Source organism: Branchiostoma belcheri, unplaced genomic scaffold (assembly GCF_001625305.1).
Source record: "Branchiostoma belcheri isolate BF01 breed outbred unplaced genomic scaffold, Haploidv18h27 scaffold61, whole genome shotgun sequence".
Lineage (NCBI taxonomy): Eukaryota > Metazoa > Chordata > Leptocardii > Amphioxiformes > Branchiostomatidae > Branchiostoma > Branchiostoma belcheri.
In genome coordinates, this window is record NW_017804254.1 from 1,871,338 (window position 1) to 1,881,549 (window position 10,212).

The window sequence follows — 10,212 nt, forward strand, 5'->3', positions numbered from 1 at the left end:
TATATAGATATCTTGTAAACGTTGCTTCAGCTGAGTAGTAATTGTGTCTATGTGATATGACTTCGGGTTAAGCCATATGTGCCCAAAACCATTGAGGTTCAGAATGTCTTTCACATGTATAATCCAATCATGTTCTCCAAGCAAGGTAGTATTGTATGCCTCCCGAAGCAGGGCATCTTCGGATAAATTAACTAAGCGATGCCAGTATTTAACGAGTTGTATTTCTGTATTCACCGTAACTGGGAAAGTTCCCAATTCTCCTCTGACACCGTCGTTTGGGGCCTTGGCATGTACGCCTAACAAAAACTTCTGAAAACGCATGTCAATAGTGTCGAATTCTGGAATGTGTTGATTTGAATGTAGGTTTATAATTTGGAAGCCATTCTCTTGTAAAACTTTGCTATTGACATGTCGCATTAGCATTTCTTTATCAGTATTTCTTTCTAAGCAAACAATATAAGTATTATTTGTGGCAGAGGATAGGAAAGGCACTTTCCATGACTTTCCTCACTCCACCCAGGTGTGAATGGGTACCTAACTTGGTTAGGGAAAAGTCGTATTGAGGTCACCTTGTGGCGCCGAATGGAGCCGCACAGACCTTTACAACTATTCCACAAAAATATGTGGAGCAAATTTGTGTATCATGTGTATTATTTGATTGTGATTATTGATTGATTATTATGTGATTGTAACCCCATTGTAAACCCCGCATCAATGCATTCAGCCGTATAAAGGCTACGACTGCACGGGTACTGTTTGACCAATATACCATTAAAAATGTGAAGTAAAAATGTACCTTTAATGCATGCTTCATTACATGTAAGCAGAGAGGTTTAAAATCAGCTTGATGTCAGGTATATAATTATGTCAGTTATAAATTTTTCTCACTAATTCAGATACCAAATCTAGTGCAGCTCGTTTAAAAATGCCTGTCAATTGACCGTTAAGCGTTGCCGACCGTTCTGAATTTACCGTTAAGCGTTGTTTGCCCTGCTGAATTAACCGTTAACCATTGCCAGGACCACGCCAAGAAAAATGGAGGAGTGACTCTAGATGTGGCTCCAGCTATCCGGCACCAGGAGCCAACCCCGGCCAGTGTAACCCGGATTCAAACCACCCCTGTTGTTCCTCCGGTGGTTGGTGTGGAAATACTGCGGCTCACTGCACCTGTAGCGGCTGTATTGATTATCGTAAGTATTTCCCTACTTCAATTTTTAGCTTCATCAAAAACAAAATATGTTCTGAAGTATGAAATATATTCACTAAGATATGTCAAGTTCGGTATCAGAAAAAGTTTTTATTTTGTTTTAATCTCTTTCATATATTTTACCAATTCATGCCTGTTATTCTAGGACCAAAAAAATGGAGGAGTGACTCTAGATGTGGCTCCAGCTATCCGGCACCAGGAGCCAACCCCGGCCAGTGTAACCCGAATGGAAACCACCCCTGTTGTTCCACCGGTGGTTGGTGTGGAAATACTGCGGCTCACTGCACCTGTAGCGGCTGTATTGATTATCGTAAGTATTTCCCTAGTTCAATTTTTAGCTTTATCAAAAATATATTCTGAAGTATGAAATATATATATTCACTAAGATATGTCAAGTTCGGTATCAGAAAAAGTTTTTATTTTGTTTTAATCTCTTTCATATATTTTACCAATTCATGCCTGTTATTCTAGGACCAAAAAAATGGAGGGATGACTGGAAATGTGGCCCCAACTTTCCGGCCCCAGGAGCCAACCCCGGCCAGTGTGATCCGAATGGAAGCGGCCCCTGTTGTTCCTCCGGTGGTTGGTGTGGAAGTACTTCGGCTCACTGCACCTGTAGCGGCTGTATTGATTATCGTAAGTATTTCCCTGGTTCAATTTTTAGATTTATCAAAAATATAGGGATTTTGGGCTATTTTTGGACTAAAAATGACATTTTTAGTCCAAAAAATAGCCCAAAATGACATTTTTAGTCCAAAGAATAGCCCAACATTCCTATTTTTCACAATTTTTAAAGTAGTGTATGTCAAAAGCTTGAATGAGGTTTTGCAGACATATGCCCAACGTATATAACGTTATGCCCATACCAAATTGTTTTTGTTTTTGCTTTTCTGCCTGAAAATGGCAAAAACAAAACAAAACAAATCAAAACAATTTGTACATTTTTGGCTAAGGTGCCCCAATATTAAATCCGTATGATCTGAAATTTGGTATGGGGATACCTTGGACACATGTTCAAAGAATGTCATTCATGCTTTTTTCATACACCACACTGAAATTGTGTAAGATAGGGCTTTTTGGCTATTTCTGGACCAAAAATGTATATTTTTGTCTCCTGTGCCCTAATATTTGAACCCAAAGCCCTGAAATTTGGCATAGGAGATCATTGAATACAAGCCCACAGAATGTTATTTATGCTTTTGGCATGTGACACTTAAAAGTATGTAATGTAAAATGGGCCAATTTTTGCTATTTTTGACCAAAAATGTACATTTTTGGCTCCTGTGCGCTAATTCAAAAACCAAATAACCCGAAATTCAGCAGAAGTGCAGCTTGGCACCAAATGCTTAGACTTATAGTGTTCACTATTCAGATTCAGCCTTTAAAATACTTTTATTTACCTTACTTTCAGTAAAAAAAACAGTGATTGTAGTTTGAAAGCCCAAATCCCCAACTGACAGTTCTAAATAGAACACCCGGCTTCTAATAGGGTTCTACATGTTCCAACAGCAGAATGCATTGGAAAATTCCATTGCTGCATGGGGGCAGGGTATAGACTATTGGAACACTTCATATTTTGGACAGTCCATTTGTGCGGAAGGGGGATAGGCCTAGGTCCATTTTTGGTACGGGGGATGTGGTGAAGCCATCTGCTGTATTTGCTCCCGAGGAAATGTCGGCCTTTCTAGTTTAAATCTCTTCCATATATTTTACCAATTCGTGCCTGTTATTCTAGGACCAAAAAAATGGAGGGATGACTGGAAATGTGGCCCCAACTTTCCGGCCCCAGGAGCCAACCCCGGCCAGTGTAACCCGAATGGAAGCGGCCCCTGTTGTTCCTCCGGTGGTTGGTGTGGAAGTACTTCGGCTCACTGCACCTGTAGCGGCTGTATTGACTATCGGTCAGGTAAGACCAAATAAAGGCTTCATTGATAAGTCACTTGATTTAGCATGCATGCTAAGATGGTGCTACCCGATTTAAATTTTTTAAAATTTGCCACAATCTCTCTTTCGTTGTTGCTTTGTAACCGAACATCTCACGGAATTAGTTCGCTTCCACTATCAAAATACAATAATTGATGCTATGTTCCTTTGGAACAGACATACCAATATCACTTTGCATAATAAGTATTTCAAGTTTTTTTTTATTTCCTCTTGTTTCAGGTCGAAAGTAAAGGGATGACCTTAACGAACGTTCATTTTGACTGAAACAGGCGTATTGAAGACGGAAAGGCCATTAACTGAAGTTTGTTTTTATCTTGTGTATTTGTTTTTATGTAGCTCAAATGTGTTACAGTACCCATACCTTGTTGTTTCAGTAGAGTACGGATGGTGTATGGTCTGCTATCATAAAACCCCAGTAGTGTCAAATGGCAGTGTAGAAATAAGGTATTCTAAAAGTCAGCAAAATATCACACCCGTAGTTGAACAGACCCTTTTGATTGTGGATTTATTTGCCCGGAATAGCTTTAAAAAATGAATAGCACTGGCAAGAATAAGTATATCAGGGGTGCTATCATTATTCATGATTTGTATCCTGTATACGCGAATTCCTTCTCTTTCAGCACGTAGAAGGTGTTTTAGATTGTATTCTGTAGCAATTTAGAGAACAGTCACTTGTTCTACTTGTATGTATGTTGTGTGTGTGTCATTTTGAGGTTAGCCCTCGGGCATGAATTTGCGACTATACTTTATTATTATTATTTACATGAAAATAAAGGTGTTAGCAGTAGTATCTCGTACTAGTACGATGGAGATGATTACATCGTTTAATAAACATGACAACATAACAGACAAATTACGTCTCAGAGCAGCAACTATAGGCTGGAAAAATGACATCTTTTCCCACTCAGTCTCACTGATCTGCAAAACACCTGCAGCTTTCATCAAGTGAGAGCATACAACGTGCACACATGGATTTATCAAGAATAGACCTACTAGCAGAATATTGTACTACAAACATTGCGTAAACAAATTGTACGCAGAACCAGTGATAATTATGAGACGGTCACCGTGCTGCTGTTTGTTTATATGTTGCACTGATGGTATCCTCAAATATCTCCTAATAAGTAATGTTAGAGTACAACAAATCAAGATGCATAATTTAGAAATGAATGAAGATTACGTTAATGTGTTTCAGAAAATATTATACAAACTTTTATTCTGGGACAAGGGAATTCTACATTAAGGTAAAATATGACGTTAAAGCGTTTCTTTGATTTTGTTAATTTTCTGTCGGCGGTGTGGTATGTTAAAATAAGCTCACTAAGAAAAATTTGTCACCTCTGCATAATTAGTAGTTAATTTCGAGTCCTACAGTGCAGCCTAGAATTTGTCTTCGTGGCTTTAAGGTCAAAGGAAATATCTATTCTTACAAGACAAAATTTATGTTCACCGCATCTCGTAGCACACGTCTACAACCTGCATATAGTGCCACAGCCTACATGATGTACTCTCCACGCAGAGGTAGGGTCGCTCGGTATTTTGGCAGTATTTTCGCGTTTTTAATACGTCTTTCTACTTTTACGGTTTTTCTCTGGTCTTCCTCCAGAGAAAAACCGTAAAAGTAGAAAGACGTATAAAAAATACTGCCAAAATACCGAGCGACCCTACCTCTGCTTGGAGAGTATACATGATGTTCATAAGTTAGACCTAGTTTAGCATTATAGCTCTTATAACTTAATGTCGAGCATGTAACTTTATGTACTATGAAGCTTTTGTATTTAATATGAAACGATAAGTAAAAGTTTGACCCCAGGATCTGTACAGACGAACACATAACACCATTGGGTTTTTCTAAAACGTATATACTATGACCTTTTCAAAACACCTAACACCTTCATGTGTACATGCAAAGTCGTAATGTGGTATACCACCTACGCGTTACCATTTACACAGTTGGAGCAGAAGATGTTATCATTTTATCTTTGTAGATAAATGGTTGAAACTGTTTTATGTCACCGTGATAACGATAAATCAAGTCATAATAATCTATGGATTTGTTGATCTTCGAGTAACAACAAAGAAGTTGCCATCCTGTTCAATCTGTCATGGATACTGGTGATATCAAAAGAGTTTTGTTCTGTTTGCTTTTACCACAATAAATACAAATGGTGATGGTTTCATGTGATGAGTTTGTGGTTTTTATTGCGTGTGTCAGAATGAATGGTGTGTAACACTACACTTGTCCTTCTTGTTAACAGTGCATGTTTAGCAAAGTATATGATGGAGTTCTAACCGACAACGTGCTTTCTTAGAATATGAATAGTTGGATAAAGATTCTAAAGCCACGCCAGGCCACAATGAGAATCTTGAACCTAATGGCTCTCCTCATACCCCCGGGCTCGTACTCAAGGGCGAGCCTTTGAACAATAGACCAGTTTTCGTCTAACTGTACCACACTGTCCCGTCCACGTGTTAGTCCACAGTTAGGACCACTGTTGGTACAGTTAAAGCTGTCGAGCAAGTCGTGGAAATCCTGCACCAAAGACGGCATTCCCTCTGTGGTAGTAGCAGGGTAGTGCATAGGAAAGCCTTCGACATCTTCAGTCAGGTTTCGAAGAGGACCTATGGAACGAGAATTCAAGACTTCAATTTTGCCATTGTTAGGCCATGTCGATTTGTTTATATGGATGACATCCTCTGGGAACCCCAAAAGTAATGCGAGCGTGCGAATAAAAAAAAAAGTGTTGCAAAAAAGTTGCTTTTATTACGAAATCTACGTGGTAATGAAGGTTGAACAAAAATGGAAGAGTATCGTATGGCGAATAATCTACTATTCAAATTCATTTCTTTACATTTTGTCTTTGGCATTCTACGACATTGGTATCGTTGGTATCGTTCTCCAATCTTTTTCTTGCAACCTATGGTATATAGTTGCTTATTTTGCAACAGTTTTGTACGATTTACAGTGTGGTTGAAAACTTTTTTGTGGAAACGGCCGAAAATTCATGCGCGCGTGGATGTCATCCATATAATCAAATCAACATAGCCTTATCAGAATCATCTGCACGTGTCAGTGGGGACCCCTAGCGGCACATATTATTTTTCCTCTACTGGATGCAGGTTTTCCTGCAATGATAAAGCTAGCCGTTTGGTGGCGCCTTTTTATACGACAGCATTTAGTGCTTATATCTATGCGCGGCAATAAAAGTACTATATCTATGTCCGTAAATGAAGTGTGGCCATACCAGGATTTCCGCCATATATTAATCAATTAAATACGATAAAGTAAAGATTACAAATTCAGCTACACAAAACGTTGGAGCCACGCTACATTTTGTACAGCTTTGTCTAGAAATAATTCACCAGTAATCTATTGTATATATCTATTCTAATCTTTCATGGTTCCGTAGGATAAACTGTGCCTGTTTTATGTTGTGTTCATCGTTGTCTTGATACGTATTATGATATGTGGCCCACGTTATCAGCTAGCAACTTCATAGTGTGGCCACATTGCATTGCCCTGTTGCAATTTCTATACAAGTCAAGTCAAAGTCAATAGTACTTCTAACCTTCAAGATTGTCGTCTTGGGAGAGGCTGTCCAAGTCTGGAGAAGCGAAAGCAAAGAACTGCTCCCCGTCCTCGACATCGACAGTCACTATGTGTGACACGTTGTACACCAGGTTGGTCACACGCCCCATACGGCTCCAGTGGCTGGCCATTCTACGGCGCCTGCGCGCACCGCCACTGCCGATTGGTCCGATCGGTCCTTGGAATTGAATCAAGTCTAACAAAAACCGTATAGAAGGTTAGAAAATTTACAATGAGCTAGCTGTCAAAGAGACTGTGTTATGAAAAACATCAGCCGTCACCTTAGCCTGAGTACCATCCGGATTTTCGCTACGCAACGCTCGTTGAGTAGCGAAAATCCGGATGGTACCCAGGCTACCGTCACCTGTCATCAAGGAGGTCATGTAACAAAAACACATAAAAAAGCAGCGAGCGATACCAGATGTATGGGGTCAAAACTAACCCCAGGCGTATATAAATGTGTGTCATTTTGACATTTCTTGTCGGAAACGAAATTTCTTCTATGAGTTTGTTTGTACATATGTCTTATAACTTCTCACTCGTTTTTACTGAGATTGGAACATTGCTGATTGAGTTATCCTAGAAAGTTTATGGGTGGTCCAGTGTGGTCAAACTGACCGCCGGTGTCTGACAATCTTTTGTTGTCGTCAATTTTTCTTCCATGTAATATGCTATTTGCTTGTATTTTCTGAGGGTATTTGAAAGCATATTAACTAAAAAATTATGACTTGGGACCTAGTTGCCTATGGACCTGGGTCATCGACATGGCTGGCTGAAGGCATCTTGTTTTAGATGCATAAAATATGATTATTAACACAAATTACATGTACTTCCACCTAATTACGTCAAATTGTCTCATAGATTAATTAAACTCAAATCACAAAATAGAGTCACAAGAAAGCTATTATTCGTGCTAAACATTATGGGTTAGTTTTGACCCAATACGGTAAGATTCGTGGATTGAGGGTTAATGACCTTCTTACTCTGGAGTCCAACCATATCCATTACAACGTAACCTAAGAGGCGGAAACACAGACAGACAGACAGACACACATACAGAGACATACAAAAAACAATACCTTTGTTTTTCGTGGAGGTACAAATGTCATAATTATTTCATACCAGCATCTTGTAACTCGTCCACGTCAGTTAACACGTCACTCAAGCCGAGTTCCGCTAGAGACAGGGGGAGGGAGTTGTTCAGGTTGATCAGTTCCGGCTGTAAGACCTCGTAGTTGATACATGGAGGCCGCCTGGCGTGCCCGTGTCCTGGCGGGCCGTACTTGGGCGTCACTAAACAGCCGTCTGAAACATGAGTGTGACACATATATTGTAGATGTCGCACGATACAAGGGGGTCAAGGAAATATGACCAATAGCCGCGAGCCGTATAGACGCATAAGACGCATGGCACAAGCATAGCTAATAGAAAAGGTATGATGTTTCATCTTTGATGAGGATGACGAACAACAACATCCCTCATGCAAGTGTCGCTATTTGGACGTAAAACACTCAAACTTACAAGTCAGCCACCCAAAACAATACTACTACAAATGGAAAATAGATTTGCAACACGCGATTGTGTATACAACGAATTATCACACATACTAAGGGGTATGTTGTAAATGCAAAATGAAAATAACTTAATTGTAACAGTTACTAAAGATACTAATAGTATTTGAAGCAATGACGAGCACAACTCGATTCTGAATGAATCATAGTGAAGTTTAATAGAACATACGGTACCGTCAATATTCAGTATTAGCTGCGCATTTATCATTGGAAGAAGGGCCATGAACAGGAAACAAACTCCGAACCTGTCAAGTGCAAGGAAATGTCACAAACATATAATCATTCTGAACGTGGCTCATCAACTGTCATTCGTTCGTTCTTCCTTATATCTCTGTCACATTAGAAAGGACTATCCATTTTTATTTAATCTAGATAGGAGTGGAGGTCATTAGCCTCGGGCGGCCACCGGGAGCGCGGTTTAGTCAGGCTAGTTAACGTTACCAAAGGTGCTTCAAAATTGACACTATCTACCAGAACGTTTGGGCTACCAGCGCTGCTACTCACCCCATTCTTACTCACTGTTCTTCTTATAGATGTTGATATGACGCTGGTAGGTGTTGTTGTCCTGATAAGCTGTGTTGTATTTGTTGTGTTATATGTTGTGTGTCCTGACGTGACGTTGCCGACCTGTGCCCTTTGCTTTGGGAAGCTCTTGCGTAGCTGTTTTGGGGCCAGAAAAACCTGTTGAACGACACGAGGGCACGAGGCCTAGGGCACTGACATGCGCGTGCGGTGTCAGAACACCACAGTACGTATAATAACGTTATCACTTCTACAGATCTGTAAAATCTCGAACACCCCGGGCTTTTCCACTAGAAGCAGCGACCGCTGAGCGAACATTTCACAGGTCGCTTAAAGAATTTCATGGTTAAAGAACGTGATTTTTGACGGTTTGTATGTCTTGCTGTCTTTTGCATCACATTTTTACATCGTGGATCATATTTTAAGTGTGACACAAATCCAATTTTGCTCGCCCAGCGATCGCCGTCTATTGGATAAGGGGCGCAAACGGCGATAACGACAATTGATATTGATTAAATGTCAAGTTGAACGTTCTTGATGGGAAGCAGATACAATCTAGAACCCAATTCAGGAAATACGACATAAACAGGTAGTCATTCAGCCGAAAGCAAAAAATAAAAAAACGGATTTTAGGACGTGTGACTTATTCACGAAAACTAAGCAATGGAATAGTTACATTTGGTTATGTAGGTTATGTTTTTGGTATTGATTGGATGTGTGTATTTTTGTCACAAAAATTATACTGTACGTACATGTATCTATGGTACGTTTGATGGTATACAATCTCAAAGGACAAAAGGACACTACACATCTCTACAGACACTACAACATGGTAATTTTGACTCCCATTTTATTTAATTTACAACCGTTATCAAAGTGACTTCTGTCATAAGACCACCACCTTTACATGTTTCAGAACATTGAGTTAATATGGTTAGCACCGGTACCATGGCATTTACATTCCATAACAATGAGCAATTTTGTACGTTTCTACGGACAAAATAAAACAGACAACAGAACTGAAAGCCATCCGACATATTGACCCAAGGAACAAGTACAAGCAACATAAAGATATATTTTGTTTTACATATAGTGATATATATCATGTATAACATGAGAAATAGTCAGTCGTATCACAAGAGGGGGGGGGGTACAAGGAGATATATGATTTTGCTATATAACAAGTGCTAAAAATGCATTTTGATAACGTCTAATACATATTGTTAACGGCACTCTAGGAAAGACGATTTTTCAAATTTATCATCTAGTTTTCAGCCAACACATTTTAGAAAGAGACAGTCTTAACATATTACTCAATTCTGCTGTAGGTGAGCTAAGCAAACATTCCACCCAAGTGTGCTGGTAACAAATCAATGGAT

General features: G+C 39.5%; 2 protein-coding genes across 2 annotated transcripts in view; one reads left to right on the forward strand and one right to left on the reverse strand.

Annotated features, from left to right (window-relative positions):
- Positions 1–3,523, forward strand: part of LOC109482960 — a 17,427-nt gene extending 13,904 nt beyond the window's left edge. Inside the window, exon 25 of the mRNA XM_019785860.1 lies at positions 3,371–3,523. Within this exon, the coding sequence (XP_019641419.1) occupies positions 3,371–3,381 (11 nt within the window). The 3' untranslated portion in view covers positions 3,382–3,523. The remainder of the gene's footprint in view (positions 1–3,370) is intronic.
- Positions 3,524–4,812: 1,289 nt separating this feature from the next.
- On the reverse strand, positions 4,813–6,892 carry LOC109482945. The gene is made up of 2 exons (XM_019785844.1): positions 6,721–6,892; positions 4,813–5,773 (listed from the first exon to the last, which is right to left on the reverse strand). The coding sequence occupies exons 1-2, from the start codon at positions 6,869–6,871 to the stop codon at positions 5,460–5,462; spliced, it is 465 nt and encodes a 154-aa protein (XP_019641403.1). The 5' UTR covers positions 6,872–6,892; the 3' UTR covers positions 4,813–5,459.
- Positions 6,893–10,212: the final 3,320 nt, after the last annotated feature.

What these genes read in the sequence shown, in the direction of transcription:
- LOC109482945 (XM_019785844.1), bottom strand. Translation starts at nt 6,871, where the DNA reads ATGGCCAGCCACTGGAGCCGTATGGGGCGTGTGACCAACCTGGTGTAC. An exon ending in CCAAGACGACAATCTTGAAG is followed by an intron (nt 5,774 to 6,720) that starts GTTAGAAGTACT and finishes CTCGTTCCATAG; the next exon opens with GTCCTCTTCGAAACCTGACT.